The sequence below is a fragment of the Maniola jurtina genome, chromosome 10 (genome assembly GCF_905333055.1).
Source record: "Maniola jurtina chromosome 10, ilManJurt1.1, whole genome shotgun sequence".
In the NCBI taxonomy this organism is placed as follows: domain Eukaryota; kingdom Metazoa; phylum Arthropoda; class Insecta; order Lepidoptera; family Nymphalidae; genus Maniola; species Maniola jurtina.
This window is the reverse complement of record NC_060038.1, coordinates 14821852-14843590: the sequence shown is the minus strand read 5'-3', so window position 1 is coordinate 14843590 and position 21739 is coordinate 14821852. Positions and strand designations below refer to the sequence as shown.

Here is a 21739-nt window from a genome sequence, read left to right as displayed (position 1 = left end):
CATGAATCGAACCCGGGGCATTCAGGCAGGTCGTCAGAAAAGTCGTCGCATAAGGTACCATCATTATCATGATCAACCCATCGCCGACCCACTACTGAGAACGGGCCCTTCTCAGAGTGAGAAGGGGTTTAGGTCATGGTCTGCCACGCTGACCCAGTGCGGATGGGCTGATCTAAGGTATCCATCTGCAGCGGCAATCAGTATGCTCGTTACCGATACCAAAAGCTAACGTATCGTCTGCTTTGCTGAATGATAATAATCGTTGGGCTTCTCAGACTATATTTGGTCACCTATTCCGATAACTACGGACTAACTACTTGGAACAATGTTGCAACCAAAGATATAGGTAGCTATATGATCCAAGATACTTCTTAAGTGGAGTTCGATCGATATAATACGAGTGGTTTCGTTTTCGTTTTAAATAAACGTATTATTAAACCAACTAAGTAGTACTTAATGTCCTAGTCCTAGCCACAGGTTCACAAGCATGTGTGAGATTTAGCGTGGACTTAATGACGAGTAATAAAAATTATTATCTATCCTTCATTTAAAATTGTGAGTACCTACAATTTGACATTTTACAAGCTGTAGTTTTGTCAGATAAGGCGTAAAAATTAAATTAAATAACAATTAAAATCAAGCAAAGCAACTATTGTATTATTTTTTAAAAGTAAAAATCCTAAACTGGTTTAAAATATTAAGACAAATATTTATTTCAGACTCTATTGGGTCAATTTCAACATAATAATTATAGACATAAAATTATCTTGATGTGACACATGCAACAAGCTTAATCACCTGGTTACGATGACGCTGCTAAACTGTTTTCCTCACATAAATACCAACCTCAATTTCCTCTTATTTCTAAGATAACATAATAATATGTTAGGTAGATAATAGTTAAAATTTAAAGTAGTTTAATAATGAAGTAGAAAAGATTTTCCTTACTGGAAGTTCTCAAGGTCCCAAGGTTCTGAACACAGCAGTAGGTAGAAGCTGTACATGTAAAATATTATGTAACTCAGTTTCTTCTTTTAGTTGAAATTGTATTTAGTTATGGTTACAAATTCTAAAAAAATCCATTTGAAAATAAACAATACTTTATTATAGTAAACTAAGTACCTACTTAAGTAAAAGAAGATTCTAAGTATAACTTAATAAAAAATATCATACTTCATTAACTATTTCAGTCATAGAATTTGTCAAAGCTATATAATATTTAACAGGTGTAAAATTAAAGTTAATGCTTTCACAGTGCATGTTACGGGAGCTCTTGTTTAAGAGCTTATTTTGTAAGTATTTCATACAAGCCAATGTATATTTTTCTTGAGATTTAAGTTCTCTAATCTGTGACAATAAGGGATTAGTCTTAGGAATGTTTAATATTTGTTCCATTTTGTTATCATCAAAGGATTTGAATGGACACCCTCCTTCCGAATAAGTTGTGTCAGAATTTTGAATTTGGTGACAACTTCTACAGCTGTAGCCCTTTCTGCCGCCCTCCAATCCATACATATGTCTAATTCCATAGACAAACTTCTTTTCATCTTTTGCCCAGTTGTGACAACAAGTAGATTTTCCATTTGGAACTTGCTGATACTCTGTTCTCCAAAATATAACAGCTTCTTCCACTGGCATACCCAAATCTTTGAGAAAAAGACTGTAATAAAACCTCTGATCATGAGTTAATCTGTGCTTCCTTCTCAAATGCTGATGCAGGTTTAGCATGCAAGGAGGAAACCACCTCGAAGTTGCATCAATTTCCTCGCTTTTCAAAATACTAATATTATGCCTGTTTAGAGGACTGCTATCTTTTCCTACTTTTCTGAGCAGCTCAGTGATCCTAGGATCGTTCCTCAAGCTAGCTAGATCAGTTTCATACAGCCTATGTTTTAGATTAGTGTTAAAAAGCTGTACAAGATAAACTTTCCACTTGCTACAAGGTATCTGAGCGCTGCCATTCCTAAGTATTACTTGTCTTTTAGCAACAAATGCAAGGCAGTGTTTGAAATTGACTTTGAAACTGTGGAGAGAACAATTGTCGCAACATACAGAGCAGATGTGATGAGCCATGTCTCTTAACATCAAGTGTTGGCATAGAAGCTTAAGAGGCGTAAGAAAATACACCTCTGAGCGTAGTTTCCTTATCACTCGTAGAATTTTTTTGGCAAAAGATCTCAAATCGTATGCCGACAAAGCTTTGAGCCTGCGTCTAAACAGAATACCTTCACCTCTGATAACGAGTTGTGTGAACTCCTCCCTGCCTTCCAATATAGCCACGATGCACAGCATGTAGTGTCCCACAACGTCGTATACGCTTCCTTCCACGACATATTCGTTGTAAGCGTTCTCTTGGCTTTTAATTAACGCGTTTAAGTATTCTAACCTCTTAGTAACGACAGTTTCCAACAGGTGCACTGGCATATCTCCTTTTACAGTGGCCAAATAAAAAAATGACATATTCAATTCATTGCAAACCTCGCCAGATTTTTTATTAGTAAATTGAAAAAACAGAAATAAAATAATACAAAACTACGAAATCAAATCATTGAATTTTAATTGTAAACAAAACAACAATAACAGATAGAATCATAGTCAATAGAGAATTCAGAATACCAAAGAGTATGTAATCACTACGTGAGAATACAAGAAGTACCTATATAATATGACCTCCGACCAGAAACAAAAGCAGGCATACAAAGACCTTACATTTACTAACTAGACTGTGTACCAAAAATGTTTGTTAGGCTAAAATGAGATCTATTACATTATCTTAGGGTAGCTATTTCCATTATGATCGGTAGCTATCTAAAAGCGGTCCTGGTGAGAAGGCTTCCGGGGGTAGTGTGTCCTTGTCTGACGTCTTGCCAGCTCAACTAATTTATTGGGTTTGGTAGTAATGGTAGAAAATTTTATATTTAGTATTTTTATGATTTACCAAAACGAACAATCCATAAACTTTGAAACTCAATTTTAATATTTCTACAGTTTATATGAATAATAATTATCTCGTTGTATTTAGAAAATAATCCAATAATACTGAGTAAAAGTAGTACTTAAATGTTTGGGACTGGTAATACTAAATGCAATATGGTGGTTTGTTTACTTGGTTGTTTGGTTGATTTTCGTACTTCGATTTGCGATTGTGTACATTTTCATAATAAACCTGTTTGTTTTTCATGAAAAATGGTGAATTCAAGTTGTGTGACAGGTGCAAAAATGAGTTTTATCCTGGTAGCAGCTTTTCTTTCCACAGGTAAGTAAAAACAACAATCATATTCTTTAGGTTAACCATGAATTATGTGGATCAAAGATTTTTCTAGTTTCGTAGTAGGCAGATACGTCCCGACTGACTTAAATTGGAGATTTATACTAACTAATAATCTACTATTATAATAAAAATGAATCTCTGAAATGTTTGTACGCGCATAGCTTCCGATCGACGGCACCAAATTGGATATTTCATTTTTTATTGTGTTTGTTAGTATCAGGAGATGCTTTTATAAAAAATATTATTCGAAATTCCCGGGCGAAGCTGGGTCGGGCAGCTAGTTTTTAATATAGAAAAATCTTAGTTCGAAGTTGGAAATACTGTCCGACGAACGGCGAAGCTCTTGACTTGCCCACTATTACTTACGGGTCCTAAACATAGCTGGTGTAATGTGGGTGGTATTCACCTCTGCATACACCTTTGGGTAGGTACCTACTTATCAAGGTTACACTATGTTATGTTAACTTAAGTTGACTCGAAGTTTTGTTAGTAACAGAAACTTAATCTATGTTAGTCATCATATTTCTTGTATTGTAGGTTTCCAAAGAATGGAAATCAGAAATTGATGTGGGGAAATGCAGTGCCTGGAAAAATCTCAAAATCGTCTGTTATTTGCAGTGCGCATTTTAAATGTGACGACTTTATTCCTGGTTATATTAGGAAAATGCAATGTATAAAAACAAATCATTAAATAATTATTGCAATTTTAGTCTTTTTTTTTCGTCTAGAATATGCATGACGTTCATTTGACATATCAATCATTTAATAATAATATTATGTAGCTTTTTTGTACGGACTCAATACGGAGTGAAAAGTTAGTAAGGTTGTTGTCAAATTAACGGTATGTCAGATGATGCCTATTGTACAGAGAAGAAACAAGTACTTCTGACCCTTATGAGTACGCAATAAGCTCGACCGAAGTTGCCGGCGCACGTGGGTAACGGTGTAACCTGCTTGCTATTTCACCTAACCTAATATTGTGTGAGAAACAGATAGACTCAGTGTAGCGAGTACATGCGTACATAATATTTTCAGTTATTTAGGTGTAAAATAGGAGATTTATTGGAGTTTAGTAAAAGACGAAATGTCATTTTACTGCATCTAGTTAAAAGTCGGAGTATACAAAACAATATGTCCTGTGTTCTGTTTTATCATGGTCACCTAATTAGAAAGGGACACACTACCAACGGGAGCCCTCTCATGCGGACCGGCTTTTTCGCCATGGTGCACAGTCTAGTTAGTAGTGTAAGGTCTTTGCAGGCATATGACAAGAATCTTAAGATTTTTCTATAGTCTAAGACGATACCAATAGACACATCCTACTCTATGGATAAACTGTGCTACAGATTAGAAATTTAGAGACGCAGACCGCAGATGAGCAACCGATGTTTGGTTATGGTAGGTTAAACTTGGTAAACTTGGCAGTGCTTGGCAGTGGCAACAATAGAATCATGATCATTGATCATCGATTTTGAAATCAGCCTCACTCAGATTTGAGCGGTCTGATTTTATTTGGATTATGTGTCTGTGGTGCACATTCTACAAATGTCAAAAAAACTAAAAATCCAAGCTTTTCACTTGAAAACTTGTTTGTCCTATTAATTTAGAAAATCACAGCGATTAATCTAATTGTTTTGATTTGTCTACATTGCTGGCGTAGGATATTTTACGGAGTTTACGATGGTGGTGTTGTGTTAAATGGTGATAATATCAAGTGCGTTGTTTGGCTGACGAAGTGACATGTACTTATATGTTAAGAATTCCTAAATAGACCTTTGATGTCGGGGCCGTGTATAAAAATAACATTGGGCTGTAGTGAACGGTCGCGCGGCGGCGCCTAATCCCGCCTGCGCCCTCAAACCATGGCGCCCAAGATACTGCTGCATATATCTTTGCTTGTGATAGGTAAGTGCTAGGCTAATTTATAGACCGACGTCTCGACGACGACTTGAACGTCTCGAACGATTATTCAATTGCCTAGTCTGGGACTGGGTTCTCGACTTAATTCTGTAAATAAACCAGCAAAGTTAATATAGCTATAATTATGTATACAAGATAGCTAGGTCAGCATTTTATAAATAACAAAAATAAACTTTGCTTCTAAATTCGTATTTGAATAGAAGGTGTTCTCTAATATCTAAATTGGGCAAGAGTTTTAAGACCTCAGAGCAATAAAATTACAGAAACAGAATTAAGTGCCTAATACAATATCCTTAAGTCTTTATAACATTTCATTGTAATGAAAAACTTCCTAAAACATAGGTATTAGTTCCATTTGATTGGTTCACCTTAATTTCCATACATTGATACACTTTTTTATAACACAAAAGCCATTCTCTATCATGAATAAATTATGTTAATATTTATACTTATATACATGTCTAAATATAGTTACTGTTTTTTCACAACTACCCTAAAATAGGAATGTGATGTTTTCGGGGTTCACATATTGTGTATATATGTATGTGAGTTTCTTTGTTCCACCAAAACTTTTGAACTTGCTACTTCTTATAGTAAAATGAAAAATTCTTAAGATCTAGCCTTTGCTTTGATTGCTTAGACTTATTATTTCCAAGATTTCAATATCTAAACAAAAATGTTATTCATTAAAATCATTGTTTCTAGGTATACATGGAACAACAATGAGCTCACTTGCAGCCCCTCCATCAGACGAAAACCTCCCACCACGTCCAAAAGAGGGTGGTATTGAGACTAAATACTGTGAATTCTACAACACCACTCTACCACCGCCATGCGACCACGCCGACAACGCCACATGTCCCCCCACTACTGTGGTCAAGGAAGAATGCCAACCGATCGAAACTGATAAAAGCAACCATTGCTTTACCCTATGGCAGTTTGATAACATAACGAATACAGCAACAGTAAAAGTAAAGGGATGTTTCCTCGATACTGTAGCGTGCAACGACAGAGCTTCCAGTTGCAGGCTTCACAGTATCAAACTGCCCCTCCTCCACTGCTGCTGTGAGGGGGACATGTGCAACGAAAATGCGACATTCCCTGGTCTCTCAGCTGGGGCGACTGCTCAAACAGAGTATCCTCCAGAACGTGTTCCAGCGTCACCTCTGCCAACTCCGGAAGATGATACCAAAGCAGTTATCGCCTATACGTTAACACCTTTATTTCTCTTGTTTGCGGTTCTAGTTGGATGTTACTTACTGTATCGGAAACGTAAAGGAAGCTCCTTTGCCGAGCTGGGAAGTGCAGAAGCATCGTTATCGAGACCTCCATCCGCTGGAGCGGGAATGGAAAATGAATCGGCAGGTTTACTTGCCCAAATTACGTTATGTGAAGTCCGGGCAAGAGGAAGGTTTGGTGCAGTGTGGAGAGCGAAGCTTGGCCAAAAAGATGTGGCCGTCAAAGTGTTTCCGTTACAAGACAAGCAGTCGTGGTTGGCTGAGCAGGAAATTTACAGACTGCCACGTATGGACCATCCAGATATCCTCCACTATATTGGTGTGGATAAGAAGGGAGACAATCTGCAGGCGGAGTACTGGCTCATTACTGCTTATCATGAGAAGGTATGTGTTATGGACAGTTATTAAATATTTGTACTATGTTATCAATGTTCGACACATATCTGCTCCATATGTTAAAATTTAAATTGTGACAATGCATTTATTTGAAAATGCTGGAGAAATCTGTGCTTCAGAATATTTTTAGCTTAATAGTTAAATATTGAATCATAATTATTTATGAATGTCTGTCGCTGACCTATGAAACTTCATTTTGTAGGGCTCGTTATGTGACTACCTGAAAGGCCACACACTGAGTTGGTCGGAAGCGTGGCGCGTGGCCGCCAGCGTGGCCCGCGGCTTGGCACACTTGCACGAGGAGGGGGGAGGCAAGCCGGCCATCGCGCATCGGGACTTCAAGTCCAAGAATGTGTTGTTGAAAGCGGACTTGACAGCGTGCGTGGCGGACTTCGGCCTGGCGCTGGTGTTCGAGGCGACGCGCGGCTGTGGCGACGCGCACGGCCAGGTCGGCACGCGGCGCTACATGGCGCCGGAGGTGCTGGACGGCGCCATCAACTTCACCAAGGACGCCTTCCTGAGGATTGATATGTACGCCTGCGCGCTAGTGCTGTGGGAGATTTGTTCACGGTAAACGCTACAATTCACTATCTTACCAAAAACTTAGCCACAGCTTAAACTAATATTAAACTTGTTTAGCTCATACTGATCACATGTTTAGCTTATTCAAGTTATTGTAGTGAAGCAGATTGTAGTTAAACACGATCTTCACTCGGAATCACGACCGTGAATTAGTCTATGAAGTCTGCGCAGATATGTTTCTCTACACTCAAAACTTGTAGAGCAGTCAGTCCCTTGGTTGTAAGTATATCCAATCTGGAGCTGTTTACTTTAATGTGAATGTCAAAAATGATTGTTTTGTGCCCCCAGCTGTGAGGAGGGCGGCATGGAGCCGACGGCGCAGTACCGCCTGCCGCTGGAAGAGGAAGTGGGCTCGCACCCCGGCCTGGAGGAGATGCAGGAAGCCGTGGTGCAGCGCAAGCTGCGCCCGCACATCCCGCCGCAGTGGCGCGACCATCCCGTGAGTCACTCATTATAAATAGAACATATTTAAAATTTAAAAGGGATTTAATCTTTTGCATGACTTAAAACTATCTTCTTACAAGCTGTTTTTGCCAGGATACTGATGCAAGCTTATTCTGTGCCAAACAGATGTCTGCAACTTCGTACATGTGGATTTAGGTTTTTGAAAATCCTGTAGGAAGTCTTTATTTTCCTGAATAAAAAAGATGGGATGTAAGCTAACTCTGTACCGAATCCTGTCAAAATCCGTTTAGTGGATGAGCTATAAAAAGCAAGCAGACAGGGAGACACTTTTGCATTTATAATATTAGCATAGCATGGTTAGTATGTTATACGTATAGAGGTGGGACGTAAAGCTTATGCTAGGAGTAGGTACGACAATAGTGCAACAGGTGGAGTTTGAACCGCCGACTTTTTGGAATATAGTCTGCTCAACCATTAAGATATTGAGGTTTCGTAGAACTTTGTCCCTGTTGTTGAGGCTCTGCCTACAAAACTTCACATGGCATGAGTGACAGAGACAACGCTCTACGGAGCCGAAATCTCTTTCTAAAGGTGATTTACAACATTTCCTGCCGGCTACTGTAACAAGTGTTTGTGGCGCAGGGCCTGTCAGTGGTATGCGACACCATGGAGGAGTGCTGGGACCACGACGCGGAGGCGCGCCTGTCCGCGTCCTGCGTGCTGGAGCGCGTGGCGGGCCACGCCGTGCCCGACACCGCGCCGCTGCTCATCCACGAGCTGCCACGCGCCTGCTGACCGCGCCTCGCGTCGCCACTCGCGGCGTCGCTCGCGCCCGGCGAAGACGTGCCGCTCATCCTGCTGTGACGCGCCGCGCCCGCACCGACGTGAGACAACTTAACCACTTCTGTATACGGGAGCAGTTTGTTGTGGGCTCGACGTAGCAATAGCAAGATTTTCCTCCCAGCGGGCCGACCTGGTCCAACCGTTGTATCTTGAAGCCACACGATGCGTTGCGTTGGTGGTGCGGGGCCTGAGCGTTGCCGCTACGTCATCCTACATAGATATCGCTGTACCACGGCATAGAACACCGCACCGGCGGGCCACACCGCACGCGCAACGGATTTGGGGCCAGAGATGAGGCGGGGAGGGGAGGGGTGGTGCGTCGCAACGCCATACTTGCCGGAGCGCAACGCAGCGCCCGTGTGGCACACAGTACTCAAATGCACAGCCGTGCAGCGCCGTAACGCACCGGATACGCATCATGTGGATGTAGTGTTAGGGCAACTATGTACATACAGTCACTTGTCTGAGAGAAAACTGAGATTTTGAAACGCTGTATAAAGTATTTCACAGATGGGGATTACAGCTTATTTCAGAGCAGAAAATATTCTATACCTGCACAGCCTGTAGTGTACACACCATCATAACACTGATGGCATTTCATAGAAAAGTGAATATGAATAAATAATTTAAGTACAAGTTTCTGCAACACCCACAAATTGCGCGCACTGTTCTGTAGATACTTCGACAGTATAATTTGTACTTTCCGAGTAAACAATAATAATAATCGATGATGGTAGTGTATGTTGTAATGTGTAGATCTTTCGGTCGTCGTGAAAGTGAATCTTTTTCTCCATTGTGATAAATCTTGGTGGAAACTAGGAGTAAGTGTGTAATTTGCAAGCATTGGCGAGCCGCTTTGCAACCCATTGAGCTATGTTGATTACAGTTCTCCTCATTTCCAATTGATCACTTGGAGAAGCTCCAAGCATAGGTCTCTCCATCACCCGTTGTGTGACTTTGAGTTTTCTTATGAGGTCCATGTGTCATGACTGATAAGTGGCAACACACACTGTTTGAAGAATTTCGTCTTCAAACACTGAGGAATTTTGGACGTTAGCAGACATCTCGAAGCTTCCCAAACACAGCTCAGTCAAGTTGGATTAGAGTCAGAGTTGGATTATTGGATCGAAGTCGTCGTCGACGTCCACTGCTGGACATAGTCTCTTGTAGGGACACGTCGCCAACATCCAGCGGCCCCGTACTACTTGTTGGAAGTTGCCTGCCCATCTAATGGGGGTCTGCCAACGCTGCGCCTTCTGGGTGTAAGGCCTTTCTTTGTACTAGATTTCTTTCAAATTAAAGTGAGACCTAAATTGTAAAAATATTAGGTATAGTGCGTATAAAATGCTACTCACGCGCTATTTTAACTTTGTGTTACTTGTCAAAAGTACGATTCATCTTTAAAATAAGGACTTATCCTTTGACATGACAGTTGACCCATAAAATGGCGCGTGAGAACTCATTTTGTACGAACTATACATTGAATTATTATATTTAAGGTTTTTCTTGTCATTTTCTTAGATTATTTTGATATCTCTAACCTTGAAATCCTCTTGAATTTGGCTATAGATAGCCAAATTCATTTTATTTTTTCAAATATATTTGAGAATAGTACCTACCTACCACAAACAAGAAAGTCTATAAAGTGGAGTTGGCCCTCTTCTAAAGATTTTCATAAGAGTTCTGGGCCAAGCCAATGCTTGCAGAATATTTCCTAGGGAGTACTAGTAAAGAATTGTCATATCAGATCATATGACATAATCACGTTAAGGGAATAACATAGGCTAATGTTCGTGTCCTAAGATAGATTATATTAAGTTACAGGTTTATTATGAAATAAATCTGCAGCACAACACATTTCAATTAAATGAGTTCAATATACAGCTGTGACAGACGCGAAGCTGTACTCTGTTTCCCTCACTCGTGGAGTTTCATTTTGAGATTGAGGTGTTGTAAGGAGCTTGGCTTCACCACTTTCCAAAGCCCTGATTCTTGGATTTTGAAATCAAAACTACGAAAAGTGATAATTTTTGACATTGTTGACACCTCTTTATGAATGATTTTATGATTGTTTATAGATTGAGAGTACACTTGAATTAAATTCCTTAGATTCGATTTGGTCTTTGACCGATACTTCCATAATTTGATGTGCCAGTAACACTAGATCTTAGCATCTTATTATGTGACATAGAGCTCCCAGCCTAGCGGTTTAGTAGAAGAGGTTTGTCAAATAATACCATACTATTTTTCTACTATAACCTTTTATAATAGTGTGGTCTTTTTTACCATGGTACCACTAACCCAACAAACCAACCATGGTCGTACAGTGATAATCAGTACCATTTTTTATTTCCCGTGTTACTACTTACTACTGCATTAGTAGCAAAGGTAATCAAATTACCCATATTACTACTGGTAGTATGATTGTAGTAGCATGGGCAATAAAATGCGTCCAAAGTAGCAATGGACTCGGCCTATTTGCTTTTACTGTTATGCAAATTGTCAAAGATTTTCCGACATTGATCGTAAGAAAAAGTGTCCGACAATTAGACTGGGTCCTCTATACTCAAAAATTGATATTTGATGCCATTTTATATTGATATTCCATAGATTGATGTAAATATTATATTTTGCATTGTAAAAATCATTTATTTTCACTATGCATTTTTGCATTTACTTATATTTTTATTAATTTTTTTTTATAAGAATAAATAACTATTGCATGCGTAATTGATTGAACATACATTTTATTTTAACAATGATGAATGATACAATGAAATAAAAAATTTGTTCTAAGTCTTAGTTAAGTAATTTAGTCTTATTTTAAAGTTATTTCAAAGGAAATAACTTTCCAAACTATTTTATATACGTCATTTTAGTGGCCATATTTTTTTTTTTTTATTTATACTTACAAATGTTATGTATAATATTGTTTTAAGTACATTAACTATTACTTAGCATAATATAATTTAAGCGAATGTATTGGCTTTTTAGATAGTTTTTGGGGTCTTAAGATACGTCCATCCGAAGTTAGAGACTGGTAGTTACACTATTTATAACATATCTTGTCAATGTGTTTCTACGGCCCCTTGGCATTATTTTTCTATTTTTTTTGCTTAAATTTTAAAAATTACTCGTAATTTGGTAACATTAAGCAATTTTTGTAGTACTAAATAGATCTAATTTATTAAAAGTTCCAATAAATGTTGTAAGTACTACTTTTATAGTAAAGGTTACAAAACAGTTAATAAGCTGAATTAATTAAAGTGCTTAAAAACATTCATCTTAAAACGATCAGAAATTAAGGCGCAAACACATTAGTGTGACGTGTCGTGACGTGACAGAAGGCGACCGCAGTCATTCACATATTATTTTAACTACAAAAATCAATTACCCGTGTATAGTGGCGTCTCTGGCGCTTGCAGAAGTAAATTATCCCGCGAAATTGCATTACAATTCACAACAAATTAAAATACAGCAATGTGAATGCAGCCTTAAACATTTAATAAATGGTACAAGACGCATCTTGATATTTTGAGATATCCTTTGGAAAGATGCAATCGTGCAGAATTCTTATCTAGTATTACTTCAAATAAGTTTAATTCGTTAAAAATTTGCGTCCATTCAATCGTATGTATTTGCTACAAATACTCAACAAAATGCAATAGTTTTTGTAAAGCTGTATGTTTCAAGCTGATACGAAAAAAGTAGTAAGTTGTAGAATCTGCTACTCTAGGGCTGAGATCTATGAGCTTATGCTATAGATCTATAATTGACTTTGCTGACTTAAGTCAGAGTTAGAACGAGACAGATCGATGTGAGCGTTATGACGTTGTCTCGTTTTAACAGTGTCTTAAGTCTGATTAAAGTCAAAGTACGCTCTATAGATCTCAGCCTGAGGGCCTTCGCAGACGAGGGACTATCGTCCGCGAAGGACAAAAGTCCCCCATCTTTTACTACGGTATTTCGCCGTACCATTAGTTTATCGTGTGTGTTAAAGCGATTACGCACTCATCCGATCCGCGTCCGTGAAAATACGGATATAAAAAACTCTTTGCTTAGGTACCTACGCACTAATTCAATTTCTGATCCATATTCAAGCTATCCAGTGGGACATCTTTGACCTAATATGTACGTCATACGTCCGATTTGAATCCGAGGCACATCCGAGATATTGTCACGGATGACGGCGAGATATTTTCATGTACTCGGATCGGATGAGTGCGTAATCACTCTTATGCGATGTAGTTCTTACTTATCCATTTTTGTCCTCCGACAACGCAGTCCTTCGTCTGCGCAGGCCGTAAAGAAAGGAAATAGCAACTAAATTAGAAAGAGCAGCCTAAGAGCATCGTGTTCATTTTCGAGTCATTAGTTTAATTTTGTGACTTTAAAATTTTATTTTTATACTGAGCATTTCAAACCCCAGTCAAACTAACTGTAACATAATTTTAACTTTTGTCACACTTTTTATCAGGTACGCTATAAACCCAATTTTGTGTAAATAATATTGTGGATTAGGATTTCAACATAATTATACCTAATTAAGATTTTTTAACATAACATTAGACACTAGCTGATGCCCGCGACTTCGTCCGCGTGAATTTAGGGTTTTGAAGGTGGGAACTCTGTATTGTCTGGGATAAAAGTAGCCTTAGCCTGAGATGTATAGAGCGCACTTTGACTTTGCTTAGGCTTAAAACACTTAAAACGAGACAGCTCTGTACCGCTGGCATAAATCTGAAAACTGAAACTTAAGTCTAAGCAAAGTCAAAGTGTGCTCTGTAGATTTCAACCTTAGTTGAAGTAATTTCTTTTAACTATATCCATGAAAAAAACCACGCCGACCCGTTGCTCCATTGCGGCGTGATTGAAGGACAAACCAATATACTAACAAACAAATACGCTTTCGCATTTTTTATAATATGGGTAAGTAGTGAACTAATAATAATAATTTCTTTGTATTCACTAACGCTAAAAGCAGCCTCTGTCAAAGCCCATGGTCACTTATCAAAGAAACAAAATATATCGAACAAGATTGTATCATTAATGATTGTGATTGTATATGTACTATATTGATACAAATATCAATAGGGAATACGGTTTGATTTCCTCGGAGCATATCACCACACTAGACTAAGGTTGCCAAATGTAAATACTTGTAGCTGTAAGATAGCTTTAGGATTTTTCTCTGGATGGCAGTTTTAGGTTGTGGACACATGTAGCGATTTATGTATATTTGAATACAGTTCTCGTCACAAAGGTTAGAAAATGGGGCGAAAATTGCAACGGTCTGGCTTAACTTTTATTCCCTAGGCCTAGGTCATACAGATTTGAACTGTGTGAATCGTAATGTCTTTGACATCACAAAGTTTATTTCGAGCTCACTATTTCTATTTATTTTAAGAGCGGTGATAGCCTAGTTTAATCAATTAAATATCACTTGCTTTAACAGTGGAGGAAGAATGAAGAATTAGGGTGCGTTTCCATTCCACTAAAGCGGAGCGGAGACGAGTTCAATAGACCAAACAAGTTATTGTTAAGGCGAAAACAAAATTATCGGACGCGGCTGATAGCCGCAACTTATAGGCATCTGGATAATACATAGTACTATGTATGTTGCACTGAACTGTGCAAATTAAAAGTAATGCGTAATCTTGAGCGCTCGGACGTCCAAACAATATATCGCAAGGCGCGTCCCAAACGACTATGCATACCTACCTATCAGTCGCGGCTTACGAACGCGTCACATAGTTTGTTTCCGTCTTTAGACGACGACGCAAGGTGACAATTTTGTCATGTCATCTCTCAATAATTTCATTGGTCAAAAGCACATCTCCGATCCGTTTGGCTTCAGTGAAAACACATCCTTAGTATCTTACATGCACAAATATTATGCGCTTGCTTCGCTCTTGCGATTAGATGGTCTATTTAAACAATTTCAAGTTACATGACGAGAACTATTTTCAAACAATATTATTGTGGCCTAAAATATATTAGCTTTTATGAATATCTAGGCAATTTATTGTTGATTTAGGTAAAATAATTTATTTCAAATTATATTTAGCTGTTTAATATTGTAACTTCTAATTTTACTAAAAGGAGTTGTCAGCGTATTGCACTTTCTATGAACAGTGGTTGTAAACTATTAAAGATCATATTTTGTAAATGTGTAGGTAAAGTAAGTATGAAAGAATATTTAAAATCAAATGCTTTAAAAACAGATGTAAAAAGGTTGCGTATTTATTATGTAATTTACTGATAAAATCTATAGTTCTGTATAATATCTTCCCTAGTTCTGTTATCTGATAGTTTATTCTGTTATGTTACCTGTGTTTATCGATGGTCCTGATTTCGTATGACATTGAAATCGAAATTACGTGTGCGACAGAAACTAGTACATAGTATTCGCCAAACATGTTAAAAATACCGGCCAAGTGCGAGTCGAACTCGCAAAGGAAAAGTTCCGTACCTCTAACATCGTACAATCGTAATAACACTTTTTAATTTTTTAAATTTTCATGGTGGCAATGTGAAATTTTTAGTATTTGTTGTTATAAATAAATAATATACAATAAAAAATACACCTGTGAAAACTTCCAAGTCTCTACGTATACATGAGATGCAGCCTACTGACAGACAGACATACGGATCAACAGCGGAGTCTTAGTAAGAGGGTCCCGTTGGTATCTTTCAGGTACGGAATCCTAAAAATGATATCAACTGCGGTTTTAAAGTCTCTGGGGGATCGAAGGAGACGCAAGGCGATTCCTACCGCGCGAACGCAAGTGATTGCTTGATAAAAGCTGAAACATACCGGCGGCGTAAGCGTAGACGTGCACGTGCGCGTACCACTGAATTTTAATGTATGGAACTGCGTCGGATTTTAAACTGCTGAGCTTCTGCTGTCACTTGTTTATAATATGGATTGTGAAGGAGTAAAACTGCCTGCTCTAACGCTGAGATTTAATTATGAAAAATATAACAGTACTTCACATTTAATAATTCAGTTTTCTTTCAATAAGTTTTATTTTTGTGTTTTAATCTCAACTCAATTATCTAAGACTCGACTCGCGCGTATAACGCACGGCGCTCGCGCGATTTAAGATCCCTACTAGACTCCTTGGTTGCGCCCACTTCACTCGTGGAGTTTAGGCTCAGGCAAAGAATCAAGATGGACTCGACATCAAAATAATAATACCTTGTTAGAACAAGCTAAGTGTATGAAAAAGCTCTGAAGAATGATAAAGACAAACACATTTTTTGTTTTTGTCATCGTTTAGCTTTTTTTAGCCAACAAGCCTCTGTGATCCAGTTATTATTAATTTATTGCGAATATCATGAGTTTCTATTTAGTTCTGTTACTTTAGTGCTGAAAGACATTTAGGCGCATTGCTGCGTGATGCCGTAACAGTCGTAGCGAGCGCAAATAAAGAAACAACATTTCAGGCGTAAGTATGATTTTGTTTTGTTGACATGTCCGCCTTGATTCTTTGTCTGAGAGGGAAAGGTAGCGGCATGATTGCTCGCTTGATTGTTGAAGACGCAACATAAGCGGAAACGAATCGCGGCCAATTCGCCCCTTCCAGAAAAATATAAAGGCACAGTTACGATTTGAATGTCATATTTAAACGTAGGGGCCAGCTTCCAATGTGTCCACAGCTTTAGTGTAATTGTGTTAAGGTCGGTGTAGCGGAGTCTACTAGATGTCTACTGTCTAGTGAATTAGGTAATTTTAGACGTTGGTTCTGAGATTCTTCAGTCGTAGGCGAGTAAGAATGTCGTGACGTCAGCGATGTTTATCATTTATTTTTTAAATAACGAATATAAATGTCTGTTGAAATTTGATGTACTAAAATATATTTTCTAGACATATCTGTGCAGTTTTTATCACAAGCTGGGGTTTTATTCTAAGATCACAAGCTTTATTACAAGCTTATCATAATCTGTCCAGGCTTGCGATTAATTTAATCATAGTGATCATTGCGTTACCTATACATACCTAATTATACTTACGCTTGTAAGATGTTCTCAAATTCGTCCGCGTGGAAAATTTCGTAGGAACTATTGATTATCCAGGATAAAAAATATTTTTGCCCAGGATAATCAATCCTTGGATCTCCAGGATGCAAGCTGTCTGTGTGAAATATCGTCAAAATCGGTTCAGCCGTCGAGCACGTGAAACGGTGACAAACAGACGTTGGTGTCGATTCTCGTATTTTTTCTCTACAACTAAAATATTTAGAGTATCTGCATCTTTTTCTCTTTGATATTGCTAAAAAAGGACCCAACATTTTAGTCTCTAAATTTTTTTACACACTACAAAAAACAATAGGCTCGCGACTGGCAGCTAAAGTCTTAAGTCACGAGGTTTGACAGTTCCAAATTAAATTAGGTTCGTCTGCCCTTTTCTTGTTACCTTGGCAAGAACGAGATACGAATACTCTTAGTTGCGCCTAGAATCAGTATCACTCTCGTAATTTCCTATAGTTCTTGCATTTGTAGAGTGCGCGTGGCTCATGCTTGTGTTTAAGTCGTGTCGGTATTAAAGTGAATATGTGCGTTTGCGAGCGCTTGCTCGCTGCTGATTGGTCCGACAGGCACGCACACTTACGCAATGTGCTCTGTTTTGTTTTCTGTATACCAATTTCAACCATATGTCAACAGACATAAGTTGAGTTTAAGTTTTTATTACTCCTCTGTTCCACTCCGTGTCTTTGCGCTGCCTATTAAAAGTGTAAATTAAAAATTTATAACAGCCCCGACAAGTGCAGGTTACAGTAACTAGAAAAGAGCTGATAACTTTCAAACAGTTGAACCGATTTTCTTGGATTATAGCTAAGAACACTCGATCAAGTCACCTTTCAAACAAAAAAAAAACTAAATTAAAATCGGATCATTAGCTTAGGAGCTACAATGCCACAGACAGATACACAGATACACACCTCAAACTTATAACACCCCTCTTTTTGGGTCGGGGGTTAAAAAAGGAACAAAAAATGACACATATTAATAAACTGATTTGGACTTTATTACAAGGGAGGAGGGCTCGACACGGCTGACGTTGATTTGTGTCGTTTCCTAATAAACATTCTTTGACAATAAAATTTTACACCTTGATTTTATAGATGTGGCCAACTATTTAAACAGATATGGCAACATTTACAAGATATAATATACATAGGTATATAAGAGAATAGCCAGTACAACCCAAGGCAATGGTTAGATACATTAATTGGTTAGTAGACTTAGTAGGAGACGTTCTTTCAGCTTTTGAACTTTTTACTAAATATTATTTAAGTTTGTTATTTTTAAAGCTAGTCGATAGAATTAAAAGAATTTCATTTTTTATCAGCAAGATGAGTAGCTTAGTTTTTTTTGTCAAGCTTTAGGTATAAATAGACTATAATATCAATAATAAATATAACTATATTTATAATGGATATCACTCACGGTAGTTTAACCATATCACGGTAGTTTAGTTAGTCGTGTAACGGTAAAGGCGAGTACTTGCCGTTTACCTGCCTTTAAGCTCTATATGGACTTTGATGTCGACCGTACATTTCATACTATTCCAATTCATTTTCAGACTGACTAGTCACATATTAAGAATTTTGATGAATTCATATAAAAATTCCTTTTCGATCGACAATTTGGCGTAAAGCTTGTAGCTATTTGGAGCCGACTCAACAGTAGTACAACAACTTGGGTCTTAAACCTACAATCTTTTTGGTTCAGTTTGCTCCTTGACCGACGAAATTTTTACGCATGGTTAAAGTAAAATCATTTTTAAATGCTGTGTGCAACAGGTTTTCTTTTTATAAATCTCAAAACAACTCTATACTCTTAGGACTATTTTTACTATGCACACTTGCTATTATGCTTGGTACCATTAGATAAAAGCTGGTGACCTCGAAACAGCTGTTTGTTTTGGGCAACCATTTTCGTCGAAAGAACGTTACTTCCTTTCGTAAAAGGATCTAAGTTACTTTCAAGTCTAAAATCGTCTAAAGTTTTATCAGGCTCAATTGGTCACGTGACTCGAGAATAATACATACAGCTGTGCTCCTTTTCGACGGCTCCCGCGTAAGTCTTATCTCATAAGAGAGAAAGAGAGTTCACGCTATAGAAAGAGAAGAATTGTTAATTTTAAACTAAACTGGAGCTAAATTCCACATTATTGCCTCATTACAAGAGTCTTGCAACATCTTGGCAGCCTGGACCTTCTGTACTAGTAAGGTACTTTTAAATATTTCATCAACATTACATCATTATTAAACAAATCCAACAATTTCGACAGTTAAAAAGTGTATGTGATGGTACCCATTTTGAATAAATGCTTTGAGTTCGAGTGGCAATACTTCAAAATTTCAAATACCTAGGTAAAGTTAGTTTAGATAGTGGGTGTATAAAATCAAGGTGCAAGTTTGGACACGTTAGCGCATGTGTGGGGGACGCTGCGGGCGCTAGGAGCGCTCGTCAGCGGCGCGCGGCGCGCTGTTGTACGCGTTGGTCGCGCTGGAGTGCGCGTTGGTCGCGCTGGAGTGCGCGTTAGTCGCGCTGGAGTGCGCGTTGGTCGCGCCGGTCGCGTTGTGGAGGAAAGGGTTGTGGGAGGCGTGCGGCTGGTGGTTGTGGTTGTGGGGGTTGTGGTTGGCGGACGCGCGCAGGCAGTCGCCGTGGGCTTTGTACTCGAGGGGCACAGAGGCGGGGAGTAGTAGAACGCGTCGCAGCGTGTCGCGGACGCGCGCTTTCGCGTCCGCGTCCGCCGCCGTGCGGTGCCACACTGCGAGGTGGTCCTCCTGGAAGGATACTTCATTTTAATTGTAACCAGGAAGAACACTTCAGTGGGGGCCTATCGCTGGCCATATGGAATGCATCAGTTTAGATAGGTAGAAAAATATCCAAGGGGACACCTTTATAATAATTATTATACTTCTCAATAATGTGTTTTTCGGTGCATACCTGAAAGCGAATGGACAACACAATGCCACACATCTCCTCGCCCACCATGAACTGCTCGCCGATCATTGCCATGCACAGGTCCTCCCAGGCTCGCCCTGTCTGCGCCTTGCGCAGCCTTACCACCTAGCACGTAACATGTAGATATGAGTTCACACATCTCCACAATTTTTCCATAGACAAAGGGGCAATTTGGGACTTTATCATTTCTAAATTGTATCTAGTCTAGAATGGTAGGAAGCTACAGCCTAGCTGGTTACCACCTTACCAGCAAAGCTGTACTGGTAAGCAGTTGCTTACCAGTACAGCTTACCAGTACAGCATTCTGGTAAAATAGTCAAAACCGATAAGAAGTGTGGATTTAATAGAATTGCCATGTCTATTCCAAATAAGTTTGCTTCCATCTTAGAATGCATCATCACTTAATGAGCCGACTTATGAGCATGACCAGATGAGATTGCATAAAGGGCTAACATGTATGAAAGAAAAAGAAAAGAGGCTAGAGGCATAAATCAAGTGTTTAGAGCTTCCCCACATACCCACTTGCCGCCGTTGACGTTGGCAGGGTCCTCCCACATGGGCTTGATGCCCAGCTTGAAGAGGTGCAGGTCGGACAGCGGCGGCAGCTCGGCCGGCCGCGTGAGGTGCAGGTACAGCCCCCACCACTGCTCCACCGACGCTATGCGACCCACCATGCGAAGCGCCTGCAAACAACACCACTAAGTAGTTCACCAGCAATTATTGCTTAAGTGTGTATCAAAACACACATCTGAAAGTAAGCTATCTATTGGCAATATTTCATTCGCCAAAGCAGTGCACTGAAGTCATCATAATCATCATTAACTGATAGTCATCCTTGGCTGGACACAAGTCTCTTTTAGGGACTTCCACATACCACAGTCTTGTGCTGCCTAAATCCACACATGGAAGTGGTTCAAAGTAATGAAACTAATGCAAAATTTTAGAGGAGCCACTTATACTATATTCTCAAATATTATTTTGACACAAACTGTGCTGTTATTACAAGTCTATTGGATTGGATAATGTGGTTGATGACAATGTCTCTTAGGGACCTGTTACACTATCATGTCATGCAATTCAGTGTCAAGTATGGTTGTTTTTGAAGTCTTGTGATCATAGAACCATAATACGAGGTATTGAGAGTAGCGCCCCCATATGGTAGAAGTTTGAATAACAAGTATCAAAGCAGACCTGTCCATAACCAGTGGTGGAGGCGGAGAGCTCTCGGGCGGGCGGCCTACGCGAGAACCACATCCAGTAGCTGTACTCCAGTTTGTGGTGGTGTGGAGGCACGTAGGGCTCCAGTGGATGATCTGAGTTGCGATCGTCATCGTTGTTATCATTGTTCTGGTTTGGGGTCTCCCCGGGGCGGCGGTCAGGTACATTCAAATTATAGAACTTGCACATTTTTCTTTCACTCATGTTACGCCAATAATAACATGATTCCCCAACGGCCTAACCTAGGACACGTTGCTATTTTTTCCTTTCACAGATTCCACAACTAGTGATATTAATATTTTCTTAATATATAAAGTAACAAATTTATGAACACTTTATTTATTATTTATTTATTTTTGCAGTAAATTAAACATAATCAGCCTATTCCCTCTTTTTCTGTATATAACCTTTTTCTTTCCGTCATCAAAATTCCACAAACTGTCAAATGTCATTGTCAGCATGGGTTGTGTTCACAGATAAGAAGTTTTACAATTTTGATTTATTTCTGAACGAAAGCTATTTACCTTTTTGGTCTAGCTGCGAATGAATGTAGAATCCTATATATTTATTATTTATAACCTCTCTCGTCTGGCTGTACAAAAATTAGCTTTAAGTCAAGTTTGTAGTTATTTATCTGGAGATTTCGTCTGTGGTGGCGTTAGCTGGTGCGCGTGCGGTGCCTTTTTGGAATGTTTTTACCGGTTTTTGTGTTTCACTGGTGTTTTTTGGTGGTGGAACTGATTGGGAAGCGCTCTAAAGGGGCGCCGCGCGTATGTCGGTGGGCGCCGGCACAAACGAAGTCCATACTCATATAGTTTCCCTAACTAAATAATTACTACAAACTTGACATTGGCTAATCTTTGTTAAGCCAGAAGAGAGAAAAAAA

The 21739-nt window shown here is 39.0% G+C and overlaps 3 protein-coding genes across 4 annotated transcripts; 1 reads left to right on the top strand and 2 right to left on the bottom strand.

Annotated features, from left to right (window-relative positions):
* Positions 1–750: 750 nt before the first annotated feature.
* On the bottom strand, positions 751–2584 carry LOC123868756 (DNA primase large subunit-like). Its single transcript, XM_045911355.1, has one exon. The coding sequence runs from the start codon at positions 2458–2460 to the stop codon at positions 1168–1170; it is 1293 nt and encodes a 430-aa protein (XP_045767311.1). The 5' UTR covers positions 2461–2584; the 3' UTR covers positions 751–1167.
* Positions 2585–4765: 2181 nt separating this feature from the next.
* On the top strand, positions 4766–10108 carry LOC123868737 (activin receptor type-2A-like). Its single transcript, XM_045911322.1, has 5 exons — positions 4766–5176; positions 5897–6813; positions 7028–7395; positions 7696–7846; positions 8455–10108. The coding sequence occupies exons 1-5, from the start codon at positions 5134–5136 to the stop codon at positions 8605–8607; spliced, it is 1632 nt and encodes a 543-aa protein (XP_045767278.1). The 5' UTR covers positions 4766–5133; the 3' UTR covers positions 8608–10108.
* Positions 10109–17664: 7556 nt separating this feature from the next.
* Positions 17665–21305, bottom strand: LOC123868767 (eukaryotic translation initiation factor 4E type 2). 2 transcript variants are annotated; one of them, XM_045911374.1, is made up of 5 exons: positions 20827–21305; positions 20154–20318; positions 19618–19740; positions 19238–19454; positions 17665–19207 (listed from the first exon to the last, which is right to left on the bottom strand). In XM_045911374.1, the coding sequence occupies exons 1-5, from the start codon at positions 21055–21057 to the stop codon at positions 19122–19124; spliced, it is 822 nt and encodes a 273-aa protein (XP_045767330.1). In that variant the 5' UTR covers positions 21058–21305; the 3' UTR covers positions 17665–19121. The 2 variants fall into 2 exon arrangements, with proteins under 2 accessions (XP_045767330.1, XP_045767329.1); XM_045911373.1 differs by having other exon boundaries at positions 17665–19454.
* Positions 21306–21739: the final 434 nt, after the last annotated feature.

Coding starts and splice junctions, on each gene's coding strand:
- LOC123868756 (XM_045911355.1), bottom strand. CDS start 2,460: ATGTCATTTTTTTATTTGGCCACTGTAAAAGGAGATATGCCAGTGCAC.
- LOC123868737 (XM_045911322.1), top strand. CDS start 5,134: ATGGCGCCCAAGATACTGCTGCATATATCTTTGCTTGTGATAG. Junction 5,177..5,896: donor TATATCTTTGCTTGTGATAG/GTAAGTGCTAGG, acceptor CATTGTTTCTAG/GTATACATGGAACAACAATG. Junction 6,814..7,027: donor TTACTGCTTATCATGAGAAG/GTATGTGTTATG, acceptor TTCATTTTGTAG/GGCTCGTTATGTGACTACCT.
- LOC123868767 (XM_045911373.1), bottom strand. CDS start 21,057: ATGAGTGAAAGAAAAATGTGCAAGTTCTATAATTTGAATGTACCTGAC. Junction 20,319..20,826: donor CCACCACTGGTTATGGACAG/GTCTGCTTTGAT, acceptor TGTTGTTTGCAG/GCGCTTCGCATGGTGGGTCG. Junction 19,455..19,617: donor TGTTGTCCATTCGCTTTCAG/GTATGCACCGAA, acceptor GTATCCTTCCAG/GAGGACCACCTCGCAGTGTG.